We start from the raw sequence: 27,042 nt of genomic DNA on the forward strand, positions 1-27,042 counted from the left end.
ACTGGCTCTGGCTGGAGGAAGCAGATGTGGGGAAAGGGGGGGTGGTGGTCAGAGGTCCCTGTCATCATCCCGAGACTCGCCCACCAGGAAGACTATGTTACGCAAATTCAGTCTTTAGAGTTGATACGATCAATACAGGAGAAACTCTGGAGAGTGAGTAACCCCAGGTTTTGGCACGTTCTAAATTGACCTTCCCACTGAGAAACGGAGAGCAGGGTCCCAAGCCCAGCGATACACGAGGGGGCCAGCGCCTTCCTCTGGGGTTGAACCAGACCTGGGTGTGATGTTCTGAAAGGGAGGTCGGTGGGGGGTGGTCTAGGAATGCTACCTTCTTCTGGGAGAACAATTAGCTCTAATGGATTCCTGGAAAATGCAGTGTAAAAGACGACTGTGGGAACGGAGCTGTCACTTCTCATAGAAATGATGTCATAATTGGGGCTTTTGCTTCTGACTCCAAATTCTGTATCAGATATGGCTATTAGCACATATTCTTCAATTCATCGAGCAGGCAGGCTTGCTGAGCATGTCCTGAGTGCATGGGGCCATGTCTCTCACGCTAGACGGAGGAGGTCTCGGAGCTGTGTGAGCCTTGATAGGGATACTGGAATCCACCCAGGGGTGGGCCAGGGGGTTTCTCCTGCCCCGTAAGGGGGATGGGAAGCACAGAGTTGGTGGGGGTGGGGTGGGGAAGGTGGTGGTTCCCTTAGCCCCAGTGGGTCACTTGGGATGATGGCAGGAGGTGGTCCTTGGACGGAGGTCAGCCCAGGAGTGTCCAGGAAGTGGGATGTGGCTTTGAGGAGGGCGGAAGGACCGCTGCAATAGTGAATAGTGGCTGGCCTGGGGTCAGTCCTCTCAAGACCACGCTTGTGGGAAGAGCTCAGTTGCAGAGACCTTCAGGGGTAGCGGTAGGAAGGGCCAAAAGGCCATCCCTGACACTGCCTCAGCTTCTGTGTGCCTAACGGACTCCTTCCCACCCCAGCTGTCTGAACCACTTCCCTGCTGGAAGTGCATTTCACATTCTTTGGGGGGACCCTGCATGACTAAGCCTTGCATCTGTCACTCAAGAGATCATGGAACCTGGGCACCTAGCTCACAGGGTGGCAGGCGGCAGCCAGGGTAGGACTGACTAGGTATCTGGGAAGCACAGGATCTCCCTTTATCTCGGGCTCCTCCTCATACTCCCAGGCTCCTCTGGCTCTGCTGCAGTTTCAAGCTCAGGTTTTCTGGTGACCCCCTCTATTTTTTTAAAAAAGGACTGCAGAACCACCCTGGCCATCATTTAGCAATCTCTTGGGAGATGGTGTCTCTCAAATAACACTTGTCCCCACGGTGGGTCCCATCTCCAGTAGGATTCAGAAAAGCCAGCAAGGGGGAGGGGGAGAGGGGGAGGGGACGGGACTGCTGTGCATTTGGCCTGTAAGCTCATGGAGGACACAGGGCTTCAGAGTCATGGTAGTCCCCGAGCCAGACACTTCCTTCTGTCCTCCAGAGATTGCTGACGCTGGGTGTGTTGTCAGTATGTGAGCACAGAAGTTCTTGTAAAGGGGATATGCATAACTGCCCTGGGAGCCAATCAAGATGGCTTGTTAGAAAGCGCGGTCAGAGCCGCTCCAGCACACCACCTCTCAATGTGAGGGGCTGGCCAAGAGAGGCAGGTCCTGCGTCCTGCCTGAGTCTGCCCCTAGACAAGAGGCTCTGTGATCGCCTGTGGCCCCAGGGCAGAGGTAGGACAGAGAACCGCCAGCGATCACATTCAGGACCCTGCCCAAAGGAAGCCGACCAGAGGATCCGGTGGCCAGGGAGGGGTCTTGCACTTGGCTCCAAAAGAGCAGCCTTCAGAGGGGTTGGTGGGAGCTCTGACTTGGTGCCCACCGGAGGAGTCCAATGCCCTTAGACCCAGTTTCAGAGTGGTAGCCAAACTCTCGGAGACTCACGTCTCCCTGCCATCTCAAATCACCACCACTGGAGGAGCTATGCTATTCCTGGCTGTCAGCCTTGAAGCCATGCAACGGAAGAGTGAGTGGGAGGATTGAAGCTGGCCTTTTGCCTGGCCTCCCGGCCTCGTCTCTACAGCACTCCTCATCCGCTCATGTTCTGCTTTTTCTCGTCGGGCATCTTCTTCTGTGAGGCTGCTGCCCTACCTCCCTAAGCCTTCCAGCTGTGCCCTACTCAGTCTGTGAGGTGTCTTATCCCCCCACCTCTTCTCCATTTACATCTGCTTGGCCTCATGGGTCACAGCTGCTTCTCGGGGCGGTATGGTGGGGGCTTTTACTGCACCCCTAGTCTGGAAGCAACGACTCCACCAGCCCAACACAACGTGTTTTCTTTTGATCCTGGAATATGAGGAGCTGCAAGCAAGCAAGCCAGAGCCTACTTGCTGGGGTGGAGGTGGGGATGGGGAGGCTTTCTCCTTTTACACATGGACCGAGCCCTACAGTTACTATTGACTTGCCAGAGCTCGGTAAAGAACCACTAGTATTCTCTTCTGGCAAGACATCTCCCTTACCTTTACCTCCCCAGCCACCAATGGTGCAGCCATGGTGGAAATACTATGGTCAGTAGTTGCCATGAGGCCAGCCAGGGCTTAACCACTCAGCTCTCTGGAGGGCTCTTTCACTATGGAAAGTGACATTTTCTAGGAGGCTGGGGTTCATCTGAACATTCATCTATATAAATAACACAGAGCATATGATTCTGACAGAAGCCTGTGCAATGTGGGAATGTGGGGATCTTACTGCTTGCTGGTGGGAACCAGTAATTTGTAGCAAGCCATGTCAGCCACACCGAGGCTAGGTAACAGTCCCCAGGGTGGGCTGCAGCCGTATCTCGGACATTTGTGACATGTTTAGAGGGCTCTAAATGTACTCAATGCCACATGTCTTCTTTTACCCCAGGGCGGGGCTTGCCTGCACTTGGATTTCTTACAAGGGGGGTGGAGGGGACCTTCAAGCATGCTGGCCCGAGAATCCAGGGGTCTTCTTTCCCGGTACAGCCTCCAGGGGCCAGCACCTATGGTAGCTGAACCAAGACTGGCTCCTAGAATGAGTTTTTCAAGGAGGCCAGCCGCCGGGGTGGGTTTGTGTCAGGTCAGCCATTTGGTTCCCTTTCCGCACACCTGGTGACACACAGTGGCAGATGTCCCTGGTTATGCATACAAGGTCTGGGGCTCATTTTTTAAAAGCATCCTTCTGTAGCCGCTCTGCATCCCGACTGAGCTTCTAAGGATAATATCTGGACCTTTGTGACGGGTGTTCTCCCACTCTGTTCCCACCTCCCGTCACTCACTTGGAATCCACTGTCCCACACTGGCCGGCCCTAGCACTCCAAACACCACTCTCTGTCCCCTGTCACACTCTGGGCGGGACGACAACTTGTCAATGTCACGCCCCCTTCACCTGTGATAAGAGGTTGAGGTCAGCAGCTCCCAAAGATGAGATTTTTTTTTTTTTAAACCAATCAAACACGAGTACACACATAATCTGGAGTTCATGCGGGACCCAAGTCCTTCACCTACGTCCGAGGCCTTGATCTTCCACTTGGCACATGCCCAGATGTGCCTGGCCAGATACCTCACCACACAGGCCCCAGGGGTGGGCTTGCAGCCTTCCTTCCATGTGAAAGAACAAACAGCTTTGCTGTCAAAGCCGTAAAGTTCTTGAACTGGCTGGCTCTGGGGGTCAGTTTGACACAACCGAGAGCCAGTAGTGAGGTGGGAGCCTCCGTTGAGGAAATGCCTCCATGAGGTCCCGCTGTAAGGCGTTTTCTCAATTAGTGATCCACGGGGCAATGCCCAGCTCATGGCGGGTGGTGCCATCCCTGGGCTGCTGGTCCTGGGTTCTTTAAGAAAGCAGGCTGAGCAAGCCATGGGGAAGCAAACCAGTGAGCATCACTCCTTCATGGCCTCTGCTTCAGCTCCTGCCTCCAGGTTCCTGCCCTGCCTGAGTTCCTGTTCTGACTTCCCTCCAATGATCTGGACGCGTGAGTCAAATAAACCCTTTTCTCCCCAGCTTGCTTTCTGGTCATGGTATTTCGTCACAGCAACAGAAACCCTAGCTCAGACAATTCTCAAGATGAACAACCTTGTTTCTATATCAAGTTAACTGGACTTCAGTTTCCTCTTAGAACTGAAAAGATGCCCCAAACCTTGAGAGGCGGGATTGCTGGTTTGAGGCCAGCCGGGACTACACAGCAAGACTCTGTCTAAAGAAAAATAAAAGGCTTCAACGCCTCCAACACCATCCACTAAAAAAAGTCTCAGTTAAAAGAGCAGCAAAGCTGTTCTCATCCCCTGACCTAAGGAACAGCTCCTTTTCTGGGGGTCCCATGAGTGCAGTGAGGAAGGAGGTGGCTAATGGAAAGCACTGTGCACTTCCAGGCCCCCCCCCAACGGTAAATCTCTGCCTTGGAAGCCACCAAACAATCACCCCTACCCCGAGAGTGATGGTATCACAGGCCTTTTCTGCACGGGGATCCTCTCCCCATCAGGATGCCCTACAACCCTTCTTGGGGACCCAGCACACCCCAGCTTCCTCTGGCTTCCCTCTGCATGTAGACAGTCCTTCAGATACGGGTCCAGACTAATCCTTTCCCAACCCATTCCCCTATCTGTGTAAACACTCCTGTAGCGAGTACCCCTGCTAGTTCATGTAGCCCATGGTCATACTGCTTTGGGGAAGGAAGCCATGCGTAAACATCTACTCGTGTGCCCCTATACCCAGGCTCAGGTAACTGCCAGTGGCTGGGATTTCTGCCAGCTGCGAGAATGAAATGAATAACACATGGCTCACGGCAAGGGGGGGTGCATTTCAGCTGGGCGTTGTGGCCTGTGAGGGTACTGTGAGGCGATGTGGTGTCAGGACCAGCTGGGTAGGGAGACAGAGACTCTCCTGCTCTGGGCTACCGTTTTCCTCACCTGCAGGTCAAATTAGTTCTGGTACAGTGTGGGAAGTTCAAGTTAGCCTGTGGTAGAAAAGCCCAGAATTATTTTTCATAGACTAATGAATTCAGCTTTTTACCCTACAAGTGGGGCTGGTCTGGGTCATGAATGAGCTCCATTCACCAGACTGTCGATCCTGCAGTTAGCAGGGCTGACCCAGTCAGAGCAACAAACTGCCAGTCTTGGGGGGCAGTGCCCGGATGGGAGGGGCTTCACTGGTTTCACTGGACTGGTGTTCTTCACCAAGTGACGGCTAAGCTTCTGGGATTTCCACTGGAGGGAAAGGCTTGGGAGTACCAGTGTGAGGGGCCGTCTTCTAGATGGCAGTATGGCTTGAGGGCCATAGGAGCTGCTGACCCACACCATGACCAAGTCCAGTCCCGGTCAGTACTCTTGGTGTAGAACTGATTTCTTCTTTATACTGTCTAGAGAAATGGGAAAGGGCCAGAGCCCTGTGTTCTGCATTCAGTGGGCAGGGGAGATCTCAGTCACTTCCCCGAACTGTCCCGAGCTCTCCAGAGAGAACCTCTTTAGCAGGGAGTGGGTGGGTCGACCTCACCCTCAGGTCTCAGTAGGTCCCCAGAATGGAGGAGCCTGTGAAAACAGCTTGTCTCTAAAGAGAAGGTCTTCCAGGCAAGCGAAAGATGTCTATTTCTTCTCCAAGCAACGAAGACTAGAAGTGTGGTGTAGCTGGCTGAGGAGCTTGCCGACAGGCTTCAAGGAAGCAAGTGCAATGTCCCTCACCCCTGGACTTTATGGCAAAGAGGCCAGTGTGGCCAACAATGCAGGGGGCTGCGGAGCTTAGTTTATGTCACCCTGGACAGTCCGTTTTGGCTCTGATATCATTAGGCGGGGTCTCAGAGGCACAAGATCCCGGCCGAACTTACCCCCATCTAGCCACACATCCTGTCTTGTTGGTTTGGATGTGCAACGTCTCCCATCGGCTCAGGTGTTTGAGCACTCGGTCCCCAGCCGGGAGTGCTGTTTGGGAAGGCTGTCAAGCCTCGATGGAAGAAGTGGATCACAGGGCTGGGCCTCCCTCGACATCCCCACTTTGCTTCCTGGGTGTGGACGCAATGTGACCAGCCAGCCTCGGGCTCCAGGCACCCATACCTTCCCTGCCTGCTGCCTGCCACATCTTCTCTGCCACAGCCCCACCGTGGTGGACTGCATCCCTTGGGAGATGTAAGCCAAACCAAACCCTTCCTCCCGTAGGTGGCTCTTGTGAGAGTCTTTTATTATAGCCACAGTTAAAGAAACTGAGGCACTGCCCACGTCTGCCACACTCTGTGATCAGAAGCCTCTGGTTTGGAAACGATGGGGACCTGAAACAGCTCACTGCTGTTGGGACCTGGGACCATTACAGGGACTGTCCCGAATATTTGTTGCTGAGAAGCTTCTGTTGGGCATGACTCTGCTGGCTTCTTGGAGGAGAGGGCCTGTACATGCCAGGCAAGTGTTCTGAGTCACATTTCATTCACCACCAGTCGGCAGCGAGACTCTGTCACCTCCTACATCCCAGATCACAGCTCTTGCCTTAGTGAAACAGAGTACTCATCTCGGATCCTCCAGCGACCTGGACTGGATTGTGTTTCCAAGAAGTTGGTCTTAGACTGGGCACGAAACCCTTCACTTCTTCTGAGACCTATCTCCAAGGCCCCATGACACCCCCCTTAGAGGCCAGGCTTGTCAGCCAGGCCCTTGAGACTCTTCAAGGTGGCAGGGTCTCCTTGCACGGACAGACTAGCCTAAGTCCAGAACGTCCACTCACTTGCTGGTCTGAGGATCTGCGGCTGCAGTTCCTATCTGGTAGCTGGCTGGTTCTGCCACTCTCTCCCGCTTCAGAGCCATGGGGGAGGTTACTATCCATGCTCTGGTGGCCTCAAGGAGCTTGGAAGACATGGGGAGTAAGGCGAGAGACACTGAGGGGAAGTCGGCTGAAACCCAAGCAGGCATCACGGCGCCGCTTCCTGGCAGCGGCATGCAGTTGGGGAGGCATCAGTCATCTGCCTAGGGGCCAGATGCTCGGTTCTCCCCAGACAGTGCCAGCTACTGGCTGCTGCTGGCTTCCCCATTCCAGCCTGTCTTCTCAGTGAAGTGACTCCGGGTGGGCAGGGCCTGTATATTTACCCCCCCCCCCACCGTGCCTGGATGGAATGCTAGCTAACCCTAACAGAGACAAGGCAGCTGTGCCTCCGGCCCTGCGGCTCCCGGGGAGGCTCCCGGGGCAAACTGGGCACAGCGGCCACATTCAAGCGTGTGGTAGCCCCTTGGGTCTCTCTCAGCACTGAACTGCTGGAAGGTGGTAACAGCGGCTGTCACGCAGGGCCAGCTGCCCCTCCCTCTGTTCAGTTTCGCACCCAGACTCTCAGTCGACGGATTGCTGTTTCCATGACAACGGGAGAGGACGCCTCCACCCTCCGTCTCACATAGCAATAAAGACCAAAGACGGGAGGAGGCTGCACATCTTAGCCCAATATATCCACTTGGGGGTAGTAGAAGGCGGGCCTTTGGGAGTTGGGGGACCTGATTTTTCCCTTGATCCCTTTAAGGGAGCTCTCTGGGCTCACTCTGGCCTGAGAAACAGGCCAGTAGACTGTTAGGATAGAAGGTTCCTCTGGTGACATGCTCCTAAAGGAGTATCCACTGGTGGGGAGGCTTCCTGACATGACACAGGGATCCAGGCCCAGGGAGAGGAGTCGTGGTGGGGATCCTTGAGGCATTCCTATTTTATAGACTCAACAGACCTCCACCTCCGCCCAGCCCCGCACCCTGCACCATGGAGAGTCCCGTACAGACGGGATCACCTTCAGGCTTGGTCACAGATATTGGCCTCGGGGCAACTGGGATGTATCTGGAGACAGAGAGGATGCCTGGGGACTTATTTGCAGTCCAGTCTGGTTAGCACACTCTTTCTTCCTCCTGCAAAGTTAGACGCTGCTTTGACAACCTGGAGAACTGGATCAGGGAGGCTAACGACTCAGTGAGCCCGACTGCCCTGGAGTCCGTCTGTAGGACAGCACAGAATCGGGCCAGTGCAGTGCAGGGGCAAGGGGGTGAACTGGGGCTAAGGGAGGCCGGCTGCTGCCCACCTACGTGCCGGGCCCCACTTGGGCTCAGAGCCCACTCCCTCAGGGTGGCCACTTCCACCCAACTGTTCCTACACCTCACCTACTCACCAAACCTGGACCTTGCAGATCTGTGGGTGCCCAGGGTACTGAAGCAGATGGTACAACCTGGCCGACGGTTCCGGCTCCAAGGGCCTGGCTCACAGCCCCTATTCCCATTCTGCCTGCCCACCACTTGCTTGGCTCCGCACGCTACCTCATTTTTGTCTTTGGGATCTGCTGCAGGCTTCCCAAGCAGAGATCCTGCCTACCCTTCAATCTCAGGTCCCTCCCATTCAGTTCAGTGTCCCTTTTATGAGAACGCTTCTACTCGACTTTCATTTTTAGGGCTTTGAGTAGTATATGGGGAGGGGCCTGGAAGAGTAGGCGCTAGTCCCTGCTTGAGGGATAGACAGGAGCAATAAGCAAAATCACCTTCCGAGAACTGAGTCCTTCAGAGGACACATACATACACTACCAGCTGTCCAGAAAAGACAGGAAACAAACGTCGAGTGTGGCTGGCTAGGCAGTAGCACACCGACTAGGCGTAGCTAGCTAGCACTGAGGACCAGGCCTGGGCTGGGGCAGCAGTGTGAACATGACCCCTTGGGAGTCTGAGCTATCATCGGAGTCTTTGGTGGGGATCAACCTCCCTGTGTGTGCCTTGTGAGCATCCTCCAGAGGCTTCCATCTCTGGTTAACATATTTCCTGCCTCTTCCATGTGCTCACTTCCCCCAGAAGTGGCCTCTGCCGTGATGTCTTTCTGCGTGCACTGCTCTTCCTCTGAGGGCCCACAGCTGGCTGGCCTACTGAATCCCGCCTCTAAAGTTTTTACAGGTCGTAACCTCAACCTCTTAGCACTGGGATGCTTTTAGCACCGTTCAGACCATATTCTCGTCGGTGCTCATCATTGGCCCATGTTCATGACCGGCCGGCTGTCTTGGGACCTGCTCTCCTTAACTTGGGGGCAATCTTCAGACAGGGCCAGATGGTATCTGGAGTGCCAGCTATGTTGCAGGTGGGGGGTCGAGGTAGGGGTGAGGGTAGGTTAGGGTGAAAGTAAGCTTGGGTGCCTGGCTGTCCAGTCTGTGCCCCTACTCTTGGGCATGGCATACAGATGACAGGGAGGAGCCCAAACATTTCTGTGAGGATATCTAGGTTGTGTTTTGGGGGAGGTGACAGGTACCCAAATGAGGCCTTGAAAGAGCAGATCTGGGACTTTCCAGGTCCGTAGCAGCCTAGCTTCCCAGTAACAGGTGGCCTTCATCTTATGTCCCTGTAGCTCTGATGCTCAGAAAGGGGCCGGGGAGGGCACTCAGCTCTAAAATGACTGGGAACTGGTTTCACCCCCCTTCTCAGCGGGTGAAGTCTCGGGTTTTGTATCTGTGAATTAACACTCTCTGGTCAATCCCCTGGGCTCTGTGTACAGATGCTCAAGACCCAGCTCTGTGTCTGCTCCCTCTTGCTGGGTGTCCTGTGCATCCTGCTGGGAAACTTGTATGGACCAGCTGCCCGGCCCAGCTGCAGCCTCCACCTGCAGGCAGAGAGCCCTGAACCCCCAGGAGCCACTTTGGTCCCGTGGTACAGGAGGGTTAGCAGTGAGGGTGACTACAGCTTGTAACGTCAGACATTCTGGATGTCTAGTGTCCTCCAGCTTTCCTTTCCTCGGGTCTGTTCTCACCCAGTCCCCTTTACCTTCTCTTCTCCCAGCGGCCGCCTCTCCCCACCAAGGGCTTGGCTGGCTCTCACCTAGGCAAACTGGGGGAGAGCTACCTCGTTTACAGAGGACTTTGGGACAAGCTCTCTGCTCGGCAGCAAACGAGATTTCCCCGGGCTGGTGTAATCCGAGCAGGTCCAGAAGTCAACCTCTGCTTACCCACGTCCCTCCCAGTGCCCAGCGACAAGTGCCTTGTTCACAGAAACAGTACACGCCAGACCTACCACTTCAAACAGCAAAGGCTGTTTAAACAAGATAAGAGGCCATGGGTAAGGCTATACCTCAGGCTCTCATAACACGGGACGCTCTCATCCTGAACCTGCCAGGAACAGCAGGAACTACTACTTCCTGCCTCACGTAGCAGGTGAGCCTCTGGTCACCTCCTGTTTACTTGTATAGTGTGGAGGGGGCTGGGATGACCCTAAATGGTAATAATAGAAGCCACCACCCAATCCTGCCCAGTCCCTGGGTAGTGGCCAGCGAAGGATCCTCATTGGGATCTATACATTCGGAGGCCCCTGACTTTGCAACCAAGGAAATATCTGCACTTGGAACCCAAGTGTCTGTATCTGTGTGGTGGGGGCCACCCCTGGCTGGGCTAGGGGCTCACAGGCTGCAGGAGCAGGTGCTCGGGTATACGACCTGGGCAGGCTCTGTGCCATCTGCTCATGGCTCCTGCCCTTCTGTTTCTATTTATTTTGTCCCCAGTAACACAACCCCGCAGATCTCTCTGCACATCCTTCTGCATGGAGAGCTCGGAGCCCACGATGTTCCATGTGAACTGCCCTAGATACCGAGGAGTTGGATGAGGGGCTTGGGAGGTCAGCGTTGTACCGCTGGGTCAGCCTGGACCTGGGCCATCCAGATGGACCCAGGTGGCCACATGACACACTAGGATGACTGCCAGGCTACAGTCCTACCAACCCTTAGACTCCAGGGTTAGCTCGAGGGAGATGCCTACAGTACCTGACTGTTTTTGTTTGTTTGTTTTTTAACTTACCTGATAGAGCTCTCTAGGGGTATGAACACAGCCATCGGACAGTGCCCTGTTTAGTCAGTGGCCTCTCAGCAGTAGGCCTAGTACCCCACAAGTCACCCTACTCTCTGCCTTTTGTTTTTAGTGGATCTCAGAACCAATGACAGACAAGTTCTCAGGGCCTGGTGACTCTTTCTGCCTTGACAGGTGTTGGTTCAAGTCCCAGGGGAGGAAGAATCCCACAGTATGACATGGGCAATGGGCGTCATATAACCATCCTAGATAACCCAGAGGTTGTGATTTAGGGATGTTCTAAGACTCCTAGGTCTGGAACAGAAAACTCTGACAGGATGCGAGGCACATTTACTCCAAGAGGAGCTGGAGCACCAAGTCCTGTTCCACTGTCCATGCCCGGCAGGCCAGAAGCACGGGGATGGGGGTGGGGGAATGCCAGTCACCAACAGGAAGTTAGTTAATGGACACCAGGAAGCAAGGATCTTACAGACTGGGGACTGTCAATACAGATGCAGGCCCGTGAAGCAAACTAGTGCACAAGGCCCCTCCTGTTATTTCCCCAGGGGACACCTGGGACTTACACATCTCCTGGACGGTTCAGCAGGTACATCCCCCCAGCCCCCGCAGGCACCAAAGCTTGTGAAATCCTTCTCAGTAGGACTGGGCCATTCCTTCGAGGAACAAGAAAAACTGGGGATAAAGAGAGATCCCAGTGGGGGAAATGTCTGCTTATGGCCTATAGGATGGATTTCAGCAATGCTCATCCTTTCTAAGAAAAGAAAGAGTACTTAGGTCGCCTGATGTCACCTGCAGGATACTGGGGGAGGGGGATGCTGTAGCAAGCTCTGCTCTGTCTAAACTCCAGTTAAGGTGGCAGAGCTTCTTTGAGCAGAATGCACATGGCAGTCACAGAAGCCAGATGTAACTTACTCTCTGGGTCTCTGGTAAGACCAGTACAAGGCCTGGAGCCTGGGATATTTGCTCTTGACTCCAGCATCCATTACTACATGCCCTGAGGAAAAGTCTACGATCCTGCCCTGAGTACAGCAGCTGCCCAGCTCTAGGGACAATGAGTTGGCAGGAGACTTGAACTTATTTACTTTTCTTAATTCATCTATTTTACATCCTGGCCTCAGCCTCCCCCATCCTCCCTCCAAGTCCCCCTCCTCCATTCCCCCCCCCCCCCCCCACATCCCAATCCCCTCCTCTTGCATCTCCATCCAGGAAAGGGCAGGTCTCCCATGGATATCACAAAGCATGGCATATCAAGTTACAGTAAGACTAGGCACCTCCCCGTGTATTAAGGCTGGGCAAGGTGACCCCGCATGAGGAGTAGGATCCAAAAAGCCAGCAAAAGAGTCGGAGACAGCCCCCGTTCCCACTGTTAGGAGTCCCACAAGAGGACCAAGCTACACAACTGTAACATCTATGCAGAGTGCCTAGGTCAGTCCCATGCAGGCTCCCTGGTTGTTGGCTCAGCCTCTGTGAGCTCCTATGAGCCCAGGTTAGTTGATTGTGTGAGCCTTCCCATGGCGTCCTTGACCCCTCTGGCTCCCACACTCCTTTAGGAGACCTCAGCTTTAATACTGTCTCTTTGGAGGAACGGCCAGAGCACACAGCAGGATGAAGGACTAAGGACAAGGCTTCCTGCTTCTCCTGATTACAACCTCCGCATTCTTGGCCAACGATTTAGTGCACACATAGGCAGAGTAACCAGGTTGTGCAGGAATTCTGATGTAAGGTAGGGTCACCTCCCAGTGTTTACAGTGGCAGGGACTGTCATCCCTGGAGAGGCAACACACTAAGAACTCCTGGGCTATCTGTTTTGTTTTCTCTCTGGGCCTCAGTGGTTGGGAAAGGTAGCTGGGCCAACGCTGATGACTCTTTGCCTTCTGGACAGTGATCAAGGCTTGCTTGGACTTAAGACCATGCCTTAGGAAGTCATGGTTATATTGCAGGCTGCCACCTTCTGGAGTGTTTTGAGAACCGCAGAGTAGGTCATTAGGCCACGAGCAGCAATTGAACAAACAAACAGATGAAAAGAGAAAGCTCCCTTCATGTCATGTGGCTGCTCTCGTGGATGTGCCCCACGGTTCTTAGCAGGTGACAATACTCATCCACCTCAGTATCTTCTGAGTACTCTCGGCCTAGTTACTGAACACTGTTCTCACCCTGGTTTACTGGCAGGGTCCTGAGCCCACACACTTCACCTGGAGGAACTCTCGGCCTTCAAGTTGTTTATATCAGGAAACACTTCGTCCTGGGTGGTACCCAAATACCTTACCTACCTCCAATCCCGTGCATCCCGAGTTTAACCACTGTGTGACCCTATCCTTCCAGAGCTGGCAGTGTTTCGGAAAGCAAGAGAAATCCCAGGGGGCACCACTCAGGCTGGGGCAGTCACGGCAAAGGAGTCACCATGAACCACTGACAAGGCTGTTGCTGAGAGTATTCTGGGATGGTCTGGACAGAAGTGGGCCGGGGAAAGAGCTCCAATCCGGCCGGGGCAGGAGAGGACACTGATGACCCTCTAAGCTACGGAAGGCAGACAGCATGGATGCCCTGGCAACAGGGCCCCCAGGGCAGAGCAGCCACAGCGCATGGCAAGGGCAGATCCATAGTCCAGGCTGTGCTCATCAGGATGTGGCCTTGGCCCTACTAAGCCCAGGCTGGGTCACTCAGGGCCTCCTGCTGTGCTATAGGCATGAGTGATAATAGCAGGCAATGACCATGTCAGAGCGAAGCGCTCCATCACAGGCTTTCTGTCCACATCTTCCACAAGCACCTTTCTCACTTTGGGTCACAAAGGTCGGGTAAGCTTGTCTCCACCAAGGCTACACTGGAGCCAGGGGCGGTATCCAACTCTGCAGCCAGACTCTCGCCTCCAGTCTTTGGTTGGCTAGGTGAGGTTCAAAGAGAGGCAGGAGCTGGGCCTGGAGCCTCTCAGGCACGACCTTCTCGCTTTAGTCGGTCTCGCTTGTCGTGGGTGGGAAGCCACATCCAAACCACGGCTTGCCTCTGCATCATCTCCAGGACGCTCCTTTTGCCTAGACTGTGGCCTTGCTTGAGTGGTACCCCGAGATTCCATCTGCTTTCTCACCACTGCCTACTCTGAGAGGACAGGCTCATACCACCATAGTGTAATCCAGGTAAGGGCAGGATCGGATGTGGATGAGGCTTCGGGGTTCCTGAGATGGAGCAATATTTTGTTTGGCCCCCACACAACATGAAGGCCAAGAATTCTTCCAGGCAGGGCACACAGTTCAGAGCTCGTAGCTTTTGAGGACCGTCAAGCAGATTCGGTCACACGTATTCAGTTGTAGAACGCTGGGTCAGGACATCTAGCCCACCCTGTAGAGCACAGCAAGCTTTTCTCAGGGGCACAGCTGGCCAGGAAAAGTGGTGCAGGGCTATGGCCCCTAGGTCTGAGAACCTTAGGACATGAGGCCCAGGGACTTGGGCACTTAGTAGTTCTATTACCAATAAAACTAGATACATGGGAGACCTTGACTTGGGAAATGTGGGGTTGGAGAGGGAAGGCTGAGGGGGGAGAAACTGGGGGGTGGGAAGAAGGGGGATCTGTGGTTGGTATGTAAAGTGAATAGAAAATTTCTTAATATTAAAAAAAGAGAGAGAAAAAAAACCAGATACAGTGCAAGAGCTGAAGAGATACTTACTATGGGGTGCAAGGGATGCGGCAAAGCTCCTGGCTAGCCTGAATTTGTCCTCTGCCCAGTTAGAAGCATGCCCAGGGAGAAGGAGAGCCTATCATTATACCCTCGCCAACAATGGGCGTCTCCTTCAGATATCCAGAGAGCCTCACGGAGGGGCAAAGAAGGGACTGTTTCCTGTCAGTACAGAAGCCTTTCCGCCCAGGAGGTGGACCTAAGTGTCCTGACCATTCCTTACCTACTCTTCTGCCATTCAAGGCCAGTCAAGGATCTCTCCTGGGTGTGGCAGATCTAATACCCACCCTGATCATCAGGAGCCCATGCCCCCAAGCCAGGGAGAGCTCAGGGCTTTCCTTCACCACCCTAGAGTCTCTTCTTGTTAAGTGGGAAAACTGTTGTTCAGTTCTTGGATTATACAAATCCCTTAAAACAATAATAATCTGTGTCTTAAAGCCCAGAGCTGTTCTGATGTGTACATAATGAGCAGGACTAATGCGCTCAGGAAATTAATTACCCACTGCCCAGGGCAGCGGAGTGGACAGGAGACAGAAGTCTTGAGTCTCTCGGTACAGCTCAGAGCCAGAGCAGGGCATCTCTGTGAATATGCAGTGTTGATCACCCTGGCCGCGAGAGTGTGCAGCTCGGGGGCTGAAATCACACCATCCCTGGCTCTGCACCACCGTGTATTTGGACTATACCTCTTGTCCCCCGGCAGGGCTGGGACTAGATGCGATGGGACTTTATCCTGCTTCACCATTCCTTGACCTCAGTACAGGGTGCCATCCAGAACCGTGCTGCCCACAGGTCCCCAACAGCCTCTCGGTTTCTGCCTCCTTTGCCAGTTGCCCCCACCCCACCCTACCCCACGGCTCTCAGGCTGGATTCTCCATGGTCCAGATCAGACTGCCATCTGACCTCTGTCCCAGTCTGTTCAGGCCCTGTGGCTGATGTCTGGGCCCCCTACACTCTCCTGCAAGCTGTTCCCAAGGCGGAAGGACCCCCCCTGACTTCTCCAGCCCAAGGCAGCTGTTCCAGAGCGTTTCCACAGACCCTCTCAGGGGCTCCTTAATGCCATCTCCTGGCCACTCAGGAGAGGAGGAACATGATGACTGCCTTGTCCCTACCTTGTGAGCTCACTGGGCTGGGGGCCTGCACATTCTGGGTGACTACTTTCCTGAATGATACCACAGGATTTGCCTCTCTCTCGGATGGAGGAGAGCCCACAGGTCTCAGGTTAGCTTACAGAGAGAGAGCAGCAGTCAGTTCTAGAGCCGTTTCTCTATGCAGCAGAGTTCTCTTAAGTCTGTGAAAAGAGAGCAGCAGCGAGGGCCAGGCAAGGCATTGATGATGCTCCGGCAAATGATGCTTCTTCAGCAGGATGATGTCAGTGGAAATGGTATGTGGCCAGTGGGTCGGGGGAAGTCTCCAAGGGACCACCGGGGGGGGGGGGAGGGGTGCGGGCAAGCACACGGCTCTGTGCTTCAAAAACATGCATCCTCTAATTCATCATCCGCTGAGCCTGGCCCCAGCAGGCTCTGCCCACGAGAGTGCCTTGTCTGTAGACTGTTGGTAAATAACAGCGGGCTGGGTGGGGGGAGGGAAATGGGACTGCTGTGTAAAGCTGGTCGATGTCTGTGATGTAACAACTGACACCCGGCCGATCTGAAGCTCCCAGTATGTCGTGAGACAGCTCAGAACCTCCTGAAGATCAAGTATCAACTCTCACAAGCTGGGAAAAGCCAGATACAGCTGCTGGATTGGCAGACAGAGGACTGTCAATGACTTGCTCCTCTGCGAGGGGTGAGGACCTGGGACAGGTGCTTGCCCCCCCCCCTTCCTTAAAACTGATCAGCACTTGAAAAGCCTAATTGTAAGGAGCCCCTTCCCAGCCAAACCAAGGCATAAGCTGGCTGTCTTCCTGCTGTGGTATGAGCAACAGTCTCAGAGATCCAAGACCACAGTGCTTGTCTCTCTGTGTGTTCTGTAAAGGTATATGAGGGTTCCTATGGTAGAAATGATGGGATGATAGAGCTGGCATCCTGGGACTGAATCCAAGGAATGGTTTCCAGTGACCCAGTAGGACATACGATCTGTCATTATGGAGAAAAGGCTGAATTACACAGTTCACAAGGACAAAACAAAGGCGCGATAAACGGATGAGAAGGCCATGTTAGGAGTGCAGAGCTGTCCCATGCAGGTTATTTCTAGTGCGGGAGACAAGGAGGTATGCTGAGAAACAAGTCCCAAACCCAGGGCTCCGGCCTGCTAAGGACTTACCAAGAGCCAAAGCCACTGTACCAAGGGGACTGACAGAGTGGCCCTGTCGTTGGAAGCACCCGGTATGACAGGGAAAGAGGGCCATGAGACGGAGACAGGAGTGTTTGTAGCTTATGTCTGTCTCCTTGAGAGCAGCTGGAAGGTCTCAGCACAAGCCAGGGGGCAAGCCCAAAGGCTTCATGCCGGCGGGGTTCTCCATTTTCTCCCCTTCTCCCCATCACAGGCTGAAGATGGCATACTCCTGAGGCTCAGGTGAAGCCTAGGGTCCTGGGAGAGCAAACTCTATCCGCTCACTGCCCAGGAGATAGTCTGGACAGCTGAGTCCTGCTCACTACTATGGACCTACTTCACCCTGGCCCTTTCTGCCGCCTCTCAGGGCTGTGCCGTCTGGGGGGCCCCCCCAGTCCTTGAGACCCAAGCCCCTCTGCCATGCTACCCCACAAGGTCTGAGTCCTGGTCTCCGTCATTCGAGGGTCATGATTTGTGGCTATCATAAACAAAATGCAGGGAGTCCACAAGCCTCTCTTGGCGTGATTCTAAACGCTAGACACCACTGTTAGAGCCGTGTCCTTAACTGGGTCAGGAGAGGGAAGCAGAGTGGGGACATACTGTACTGAGGATCCCCCCAGTTCCTGCTGCTGACTGTTGGGGAGCAGGTCAGCCTAGATGGTCACTGGAGTCTCCCACATGATGTGGGCTGAGAGGGGAGGGCTATGGCTCGAGCGTGAAATGTCTCACAGGCACGCGCGCTGTGACACTCGACGCCCCGCGGCGATGCTCCCTCATGAGGTTGTGGAACCGTTCAGATGATGGTTTAACCAGCGGAAGTTGGTGGCTGGCGGGCAGGCCCCGAAGGTGGGATCTGCCAAGGTGTGAACAAGCTTCTCTGCAGGTACCTGCTGCCTTAGCCACCACCCGTGTGACGGTGGACTGTACACTCTGGAAGGCGAGGCCGACATCAATCTTTCCTCTCAAGTTACTCTGGGACATGGGATGCAGATACTCCGAAACATTCGGAGCACTGCCTGGCTAAGGACGTTAAGTAACCTGTAAGGTCCCTTCCAATCTAGTCTGTGTATGCTAGGAGAGGAACATCATCCATATCCAGCTGTTTCCCATTTGGAGCTCCTTCCTGGGACCAGATGTGACCTGCTCCCTCATCCCTGGCTTACTGTACGCACCCTGCAGACCTCTCAATAATACCTTTTTTTTTTTGAACTCACTATGTAGACCAGGCTGGCCCCCAACTCACAGAGATCTGCCTGCCTCTGCCTCCTGAGTGCTGGGATTAAAGGTGTGTGCTACCACGCCCTGTTCAATACCTCATTTTTTTTTTTTTTTTTTTTTTTTTTGTTTTTCGAGACAGGGTTTCTCTTGTGTAGCTTTGCGCCTTTCCTGGAACTCACTTGGTAGTCCAGGCTGGCCTCGAACTCACAGAGATCCGCCTGCCTCTGCCTCCCGAGTGCTGGGATTAAAGGCGTGCGCCACCACCGCCCGGCTCAATACCTCATTTTTAATGAGACGTTTAAATTTTTTTTTCTAGGTTGGCCTTTACCTTGTAACCATGCTTTAGTCTCTTGAGTGCTAGGCTTACAGGGCTTGTGCCACCATCTCTGGCTTAAATTCCTTAAAACATTTCATTTTGAGGGGTTGGAGAGATGGTTCAATGATGAAGAGCACTTGCTGCTCTTACAGAGAACCCAGGTTCAGTTCCCAGCACGCATACGGTGGCTCACAACCATCTCTAACTTCAGTGCCAGGGGATCTGGCCCCTACTCTGACCTCTGACAGTACCAGGCACACATATGATACACACACACACACACACACACACACACACACACACACACACACCTAGGCAAAACACTCATACACATAAAATAAAATAAAAAAAAATTTGAGACAGGACTTCATGTTAGAACCCAGGCAGGCCCTGAACTCAAGATAATCCTCCTGCCTCAGCTTCCCGAGAGCTAAGATCACAGGTTGTGAGTGACTACACATGACTTAAATCCATTAAAAAGAAACTGAACAAGCCTCCTTTCAGCGTACACACGATCAAGCACATGGCGGCTTTAAAACACAGTGGCAGGTCCATATACTGTGTATTCGGGACAGTCTCGTAGATGCTTCCCTTCCTTTGGGGCACCCATTAGGGAGCAGCACCCATGGGGTCTCCCTCAGGCAAGCTAAAGTGGGGGCCTGGCTCTCTAGCTCTTCCCATGCCTGCCCGTCTCCTACCCACTCCACAGTGCCCGCTGAATGCCTACTATGGCTGTAACATAGTAGGTCATGTGAATCCTGGGCTGCCCTTGGAATGTTCCCAGAAGTGGGGAGGGGCCGCTGACCTGAGAACCCGGGACCTAGACCAGGGTCTAAGTCTAGGTGGGTGCCGGGAGGGTAGCTGCTGTAGAACCCCCAACCTGCAGAACTTGCACTTCCGCCCAAAGTCTGCATCTGGCTGGTCTCCTCGATTCTGCTGACCAAGCTATCTATCTGCCGGGTGAGCCTGAGGCCACCCTGCGGTGAGTCCTGCCCAAGCTCGGCTGAACTTGCGGGGCTCAAGTGGCCACCACTGATCCCCGGTAGAAAGCAAATGGGGGTAACTATCGCCTTGCTAGCTCTGGAAAAGGGGGGCAGGTATCCCTGGCAGCGTAAGGACCCGAAAGAATCAAGTAGTCGCTGTGTAAGACTGCCCCTCGTGGGCCAATCAAGTCTGCGCTATCAGAAGTTGGCTAATGTTCACTTGTAGTTCTAGTGCCCCACCCCCACCCCAATCAGGCCTTGCACCAGCACAGCAGGCCACTATGGGACTCGGGGTGGTGATCTCTCTGTGGGTTTCGAGATGAGAACATCGGGCACTTTACCGCTATGCCTTTTCATCTGTCCCTTCTGAAGTGTCCCTCTACCATTAAGTGGCTTCCAGTGTCCATCAGCTGACCCGCAAAGGGAGAGGCTAGATGGCAGCTGTCTGCTTCCCTGTGCTTCCCCAAGACCTGGGGTCCTGACCTGAGGGCTCCTACAGGTCACGGCCATGGTCATGGTTCCACATGGGCTGCCAGGGCTGTTTTATTCCGGGTTCACAATCCTCCCGTGGCCACCGGGTGACCTGCGTCTGTTACCTGAGGAGGACCAAAGCTTCCACCCTGTGTCTGTGTGAGCCCTGGAAGCTGGCTCAGTGAACATCCTCAGATGGGAGGTTGTGAAGGGGGTGGGCAGTCAAGGGCTGCTGGCTCCTAAGATCAGTCGGGGGCTGGGGGTGGCGCACAAGAGAAATCCCCCTATGTCCCTGGGATGTGCTCAGCCTCTGGTGGCGTCTGGGAGTATGCCACACGGCACTGGAAGCCCACCTGGCTTTGGAGTCTGTAGCTGCTGCCTGTTAAGGTTACAAGGAGGTTGGAGACTCAGTAAAGACCTGTCAAATCCTGGAGAGTGTATGAATCACGGACACACATGGCGTGGCTCCTCGTATGTGCCTGCCGCCACACTCCATGGATGTCCTGGAAACCTGCACCTCCAAGGCGCTGCCCCGTGCTCACTGCCGCCCTGGAGCGCCCAGAGCCTGGAGATGCTGAAGCTCTCCTTGGCAACCCGCTGACGCAGAAACCAGCAGGCGGGCTGGGGGGTGGGGGTGGGGCAATGGCTCCTTCTCCAGGCATGGGGATGGGAGGGGGTACCACCAGCTCTAGGAGAGGACAGGCGAGAGGACCTTGGAGCTGAGCAGGGAAGGAGAGCCCTGAGGAGCCATGTACACAAGTCTTGGCACAGGCCCCCAAACTTCATTGAGCTTTTGCAAAAGTGGTGTGGTCTGATCTTGGCTGAGTCCTTGCTGGGGCTGGGACTTTGAGGGCATTCCAGGAGGGGGAGGAAGCAGCCAGTGAGGGTCTCAGCATCCGGCTGGAAGGAGAGGTGAGAGGGTGCTCCCTGTTGGCACAGCCAAGGCAGTGGGGGAGGGGAGGGATCGGAGGAGGGGATTGTCTTTCCTCAGCAGCCTGTTTGTTTCCTATCGTCAGATATTACTGGTGGAGCATGAAAGGTCAGAGCCATTTGGAATCCAGTGAATTTCCAGCTTTGCTAGGGTTTGCCGACAAGAATTTCCTTTTCTGGTGAACAACGCTACTTCCTCGGGGCCCATGGGGATGAGAGAGAGGGGAAGGAGAGAAGAAGAGAGAGGGAGAGAAAAGGGGGGGAGCATAAGGGGCTGGGGGGGGAGGTAAGGGGAGAGGGTGAGAGATGGAGGGCGGTGAAGGGGAGAGGGAGAAAATGAATGGGAATAAATAACGTGTGGTGTGCGTAGGCTCAGCCGCAAAGCCCTCCCTTCAGGAGATGCCCTGGTAGACTCAGCCTGGTTTCTGCAAGAGGTGAGCATGGGCCTCACGGAACGCCCCACAGGGATGGGCCTGAAAGGGGGCCAGGGGTAAGACGCCACGGAGCTCCACTCAGTCCTCCCAGGGCCTAGCCCCGGGAGCGCCCTGCTTACACGGGAGCACCGAGCCGCACTGTGACAAAGCGCTCAGTGAGGAGGGGACAGGCTGCAGGCTATGGCCAGGGAAGGCATTCAGTGAAGCTTTGCTGGAGATGAACCTCTGTGATTGGCAGCTGCAGCGTGGCTGGCCAACCCTCCATCATACTGTTGCCACGACCAACCCCCAGGCACTACACTTTGCCTGACATCTGGGTCAACCCCAAACTCTGACCGCAGGTAATGTCTCTCTCCTCTGTGAGGATGCCGCTTCTAGTTAGAACCACACACGTTACTGGAGTGGGAAACGGCCAGAAACGTTGGACGGGCGGGCGAAAACCCCGAAGATGGCTCACTCGTAAGACAGATACAGCCTGGACACAAAGTAGACCGACCACAGGTGGCAACGGGGTCACCTACACCTGCAGCTCGTCACCTCACTCATCGGGGATAGTATCAGTACCTGGCACGGTTCCCAGGGTACCTGGATGCTGGAGGGGAGGGGAGGAGAGCCCTGCCTTCTGTCTTCATGGCCATCGGTCAGGCTACAGGCTCTATGTCCAGAACACTCAGGCATCCAGAGCTGTGGCCAGAGCCTTCCGCCTTCCACAAATACCTTTGGGGGACACAGGCCCAAAGTTAGAGTCCTTGGATGAACCCCAAGAATAGTCATCACTTGCCTCAACAAGCCCAGACGAAAGAAGGCGCCCCATCCTCTTGCCACTGACCCTGGCTGGAGACCAGCGTTCCGAAGTGGAGAGGCCGGACCCCTTGTCTCACAGCGTGGTGGAGGTGACATGTTCACGGATTCCTCACGGGCATCACTACCTCCCCCCCAGGTACCACAGCTCCAGGAATCCACAACCTCACACAGATTCTTAGAGGCTGTAAAGGGAGGCGCTGGGGTCTTTGTTTAGTGTTTCTGTCTGGTACAATGGTTCTGCTGAGGAAGAGAGCCCCAGAGCAGCCGCCTGCGATCATTTGCCTATCAGGCTTCCACTCCTGCTACTCCTGGGGAAAAGTGTAGGCAGCTTGGGCATCTAGCCTTCTGCCTCAGTTGGAGCTGAGCGTGCTGGCTACCCTCTCCATGCAAAAGGCCTACGTTGGCTTTCCTGTTTCCTCAGAAGCCCCCCTCCCCTGCTGCTCCCCCGCCCCCCAGCTCTACCAGCTAACCACTGGATCTAGGTCTCCTTCAGGTTGCTTCTCTGGTAGGTAGCCCTTCTCACACACTGGTTTTAAGCCTGGGACAAGGGATTCAAAGAACACCAACGAGGCCCTGCAGCCAGCCTATCCACTAAGTCCAAGGCCAGGTCCTGGCACCTTGGATTTAACCCTTCTTAACCAGATCACCGCTAGCCTCTCCGGATCAAGACGGAATCACAGGGGGTGGTGGGTGGGTGGGGGGTGTTGCTGTTCTCAGGATCTCCATGTTAGGTAGTGCTGGTAGGAGCTTTAATGGGTTTGCTATGCTGCCACTCGGCCCACCAGTGACTCCGAGCCAGGCCTTGCCTTCCATGTCCCCAGCACAATCTAGTCACCCAACTGGGGCCAGGGTGACCTGGAAACCTGGGCAGCGGGACCAAGGCGCTACACCGATAAAGGTGGGGGCCCTGCCTGGTGAGCTCAGTGGCGCCTAGGGGTGTGGGGTCATCTGGAAGGGGTCTGAGCAGATCCACCGAGGTCACAGTGATGTCCCTTGGGCTGGAGGCGTCATGGGGTGCTAGTGTGACCCTGCCCACTGGGGTTCACGGCTTGACAGAGGTGCCCCCCCCCCCCCGAGGGAGGCCCGGTGGCATCTGTAAACTCCACAGCACACTCCCCTGAGCACAGAGCGAGGGGCACGCTCACCCCATCTCAGGGAACCGCTAAAGGCTCCATGTGGCTGGGTGAAGGCTCAGTACCAGTTGCCTCTCTCGGCTCTCACGAGCCCACCTGCTTCCCGGGAACAAACGGTAGGAACCTAGGCTTCTACTCACCGTCTGGTTGTCCTCATAGAGCTTCAGGTCATAGCCACTGAGCTCCACACAGAATATGATGGCCGTGACGCCTTCAAAGCAGTGGATCCACTTCTTGCGCTCTGACCTCTGCCCGCCCACGTCCACCATCTTGAAGGTGAGCTCCTTGAAGGTGAACTTGTTCTCCACAATGCCTGTGGTCATGTCCCGGGAGCGGAGGATGTCCTCCACCGTGGGGATGTAGTCAGGTGCCGCGATGCGCTCCAGGTCATTCAGGTAGTAGGCGGCATTGTCCTCCAGGTGGTACTCGCTGGAGCGCCCGAAGCAGGCCTGGGCCCCCGGGTCGGCCCACAGCCGTCGCATGACCCCCAGCAGCTCGGGGGTGATCTCGCCCTTGCTCTCGGCCGGGCCGGTCAGCGCAAAGAGCTGCACCGCGTCATAGGCACGGTCGGGGTTGTGGAAATCGATCTTAAGGGCGGCCAGGGCCCGGATGATGCGGGTCAGTGAGTCGATGGCGTTGTAGATGATGAGGGGCTTGTACTCCTTGCACGCGTCCAGGTTGAAGCCGCCGCTGTGGATGATCTTCATCTGCTTGACGATGGTGCTCTTGCCCGAGTTGCTGGTGCCCAGCAGGAGGAGTTTGATTTCCCGGCGCTGCCGCTGGCTCTCGGAGCGCAGGTGGCGGTCAATTCTCCGGGACCGCCGCGCTGCCTCTTTTTCCTCCGAGCTTTGCCGACATCCCATGGTCCGGCAGCAGCGGGTGGGGTGGGGGGGCCCCCCTGATACAGAACACAGGATGGGTGCCTCTCCCCCCTTTTGCCAAACAGACAGGATGGTCACAGTGAGGGATGCTGAAATGTGAGGGCTGGTGTCACAGGCGGACTCTCGTCGGGGGAGACGGCGGGCTGACCTGGGGGGGTGCTCAGCACCGGCTCTGGGGCAAGGCCGTCATGTCACACTGCAATCCCTGCCCCAGTGGCTCTTCTCCTGCGGGCATGGCGCTCCGTGCGGCGGGGCAGAGACCACACCCTCCCCTCTAGTGACCCTCCACCTCCCTGTTCAGCAGTGTGGCCTGATTTGCCGTAGTCATTCCCTGGACTCTGCCACGGGAGGAAAGCTGTCCGCTTGCGTCTGCCTGCCTAGGCAGTGTCTGCCCAGGCTACTGCTGTCTGGCCGCTGGTTGCTGTGGCGATGATGCTGATGCTTCTAAGCACGGCTGGAGGGCCCAGCGCTCCCTGAGGCCCCCCTGCCTCAGGCTGCTCCGGCTCCCTGCCTCGCATCCGGCCCTTCACCACCTAACGGAAAAAAAAAAGAGAACAGCGTGAGCTACCTCCCCGGGCCCACCTGAGGCTGGACAGGGGGAAAGGGATCAGCAGCCGCCGCCGCCGGGCCTCAGGAAACACCACAACGGTTGGTTCATCAACTTCCCAGCCCCTTAAGTGCTTCAGGGTCGGTGCCCAACCCACAGCAAAACAAACATGCTTGGCCAATGCCTTCCACTCGGCCGATCTGCTTGACGCCAGGTGCAGGGTGGACAGGCGTGAGCTGTGCAAAGCTCCTGCCTGCTGCCCCACCCCCACCCCATGAATTCACTTCTGCCACTTCTTGCCTCCTGGGCCCTGTTGACCTTGTCCCCTCTGAGTCTGTGCGTCTGACTGGGGCTCCACAGTATGATCCCCCGCTGCGGGTGTCCACTATTCCAGGGCACAGAGGGAGCTCAGCCCTGTTCGGCTTTACAGTGCAGTCCTGGCTGTGTGTCCCGTCTCCCCCCGAAGGAAGCCAGGGAAAATGGGGTATCTCCCAACTTTCACCCCTTTAGACACAGGGCCGCCTCTGTTGTAGGGCCAGATGCAGAGAGTGTGTACCGTGTGTCAGGACGGAGCTCTGGCCCCCGGCTGTCCTTTCCAGGGGGAATCAGCAGCTGGAGGTACCATAGGGTCCTGAGTGAGCAGTAGCTGGGCACAGTTTTTAAGGAATGGCCAAGGCCTGCAAATCGGGGCGATATGGTGATCATCCGTCTAAGGGAGGCCCTCAGAAAACTGGGAATCTCCAAGTCCAGCCATGGCTGCTCGCTCAGGTCCGAGCTAGGTTCAGGCTGAATCTTTCACAGATCCTGTCTGGGCCAGAGTGCTAATGAGGAACAGCTGGACTCACAGCTGGAGCCAGTGACACCTGTTGACCACTAGGGGGAAGGTTACCTACTAGATACCTCCCTGACCCGCTGGGTGGCTGGGACAGGTCTCCTCCAGCCGGGGGGCTCAGTTCTGCCGCTGCCTGGGATCCCAGGGTGGCGGCCCCCCACCATGATACATCCCCTGCCTTCTTTCTTCTGATCTGTCTTTGCTTGGCTATTGTGCCACAGGTACTTTATAACCTACTTGATGTCCCCCGTCCCCGATAGCAGGCTCTGGGGGCGAAGGCCCAAGGCAGACAGAGCTCCTCATCTAGACAGGAGCCTCCCTCTGCCTCCACTCCTAGGGGGTGACCAGAATCTGAGACTCAACCTACCCAGCCACCCGTGTGCTCCTTTCCCCATCTGACTTGGACCCTTAGGAAATGGCAGCCCAGCCCCCATACTGTGCCCCTCCCTGTCCCTACCCACACCAGACCCACGGTTCTGACTCTCCCCAGCGGCCGTGGCCTCGGATCTTCAGGGTGTGAACCTCACTCTTCACACAGCTTTTGGCCAGGTCCCCCATTGCCTCTCGGCACCCTGGGTCATTTACTCCACATCTCTGAGCTCGTCCCTGGTGCTCACGGGTATCTGGGCGGGAAAGAGCATCTTTCCCCAACAGAGAAAGCCTGGTACTCTGCAAGCACCAGCCCGTAGCAGTCACCACCCCACTGTTCCCCAGTCACATCATCATGATATCGTTACCTCCTGAGCCAGAATCCATCCATTCCCCTGCCCTCTCCCCACTGCTGCCCTCGGCTGCTGTGGGACACGCATGACCTTCTGTCCTGATGATGCCTGCCCTCTTTCCCCCTGGCAAAGAGCGTTGAGTGAGCAGCCCCACCCCCACCCCCGGCTTCACCGCCACCACCATGAGCAGTGCTCAGTGCACAGTGTCCCCCCCCCCCAGCGGGTGCTGGAGTAGTGGGAGGAAGGGAAGGAAGGGGAGGCTAAGGGACTTTTCCACTTCCCGGCAGTCCCGCCCGCCTGAGCAGCCATGAAGGAGTGTGCCAGAGACACCCCCGAGGCAGAGCTGCTCCGAGCGGGTGATTAGACGTCGCTGGGATGATCCCGGGACGTCTGAGAACGGGCAGCCTTGAGATGCACGCGCTCAGTGGTGGCACACAGACAGCACACGCACGCGCGCACGCGCCCTGGAGCCACGCTCCGCCGTGGCTGTGCAGACCAAGGTCCGGAGCCACACATTTCCTTTGATGAACTTTCATTGTAGGCAAATGCCATGGCACTGATAAGGCCCCCGTCTCTCATCCCACTAGGGCTTGCCGGAGCCTCTCCCTTCACACTGATGACCTGACAGCGCCCCCTCCCCCCCCCGCCCGCCCGCCCAACACCCAGGGTACAGAGGTGTGTACCATCTCCAGCCTGCTGTGTGTGGGGGGGACATCTTTCCAGGAAGCCTTTCTAGCCGCCGCTGGGTGAAGCAATGGGGGTGCACTGGGGCCGATGCCATTTTCCTGCCATGTCACCCGCCCTCCCAAGGCCTGGCTGAGGGTGTTCCTTGTTCACACCACGTTCTTCAGTGTTTTAAAAGTCAAAGGTATAGCCAGGCCTCACTGGCTGGTTCTCTTTTATCTGGTCCCGCTAAATGAGCCTCCCGAACCGCTGCCAAGAAAAGTAGGATCCTGGGGACGGGTTACAGTGACCACACGTTCAGCACATGGCCTAGTCTACATAGGTGACCCCAGTCTTGGTAGGGGGTTCTGATCCCTGAGGGGAACCTTGGTCCAGAGT

The 27,042-nt window shown here is 55.7% G+C and overlaps 2 protein-coding genes across 4 annotated transcripts in view; one reads left to right on the forward strand and one right to left on the reverse strand.

The window, feature by feature from the left end:
* Rsph14 (radial spoke head 14 homolog) overlaps nucleotides 1–27,042 on the forward strand; it is a 79,699-nt gene that overhangs the window by 20,988 nt on the left and 31,669 nt on the right. The window lies entirely within an intron of this gene.
* Gnaz (G protein subunit alpha z) overlaps nucleotides 1–27,042 on the reverse strand; it is a 52,960-nt gene that overhangs the window by 3,570 nt on the left and 22,348 nt on the right. The window contains exons 2-3 of one of the 3 annotated variants that reach the window (XM_037200274.1): nucleotides 23,139–24,412; nucleotides 21,647–21,778 (exon numbers count right to left, since the gene is read on the reverse strand). In XM_037200274.1, coding sequence (XP_037056169.1) covers nucleotides 21,647–21,778; nucleotides 23,139–23,861 — 855 coding nt within the window. In that variant the 5' untranslated portion in view covers nucleotides 23,862–24,412. Of the gene's footprint in view, nucleotides 1–21,625; nucleotides 21,779–23,138; nucleotides 24,413–27,042 lie in introns of all 3 variants that reach the window. The other 2 variants (XM_028874202.2, XM_028874205.2) reach the window with 2 other exon arrangements.

Source organism: Peromyscus leucopus, chromosome 16_21 (genome assembly GCF_004664715.2).
Source record: "Peromyscus leucopus breed LL Stock chromosome 16_21, UCI_PerLeu_2.1, whole genome shotgun sequence".
In the NCBI taxonomy this organism is placed as follows: domain Eukaryota; kingdom Metazoa; phylum Chordata; class Mammalia; order Rodentia; family Cricetidae; genus Peromyscus; species Peromyscus leucopus.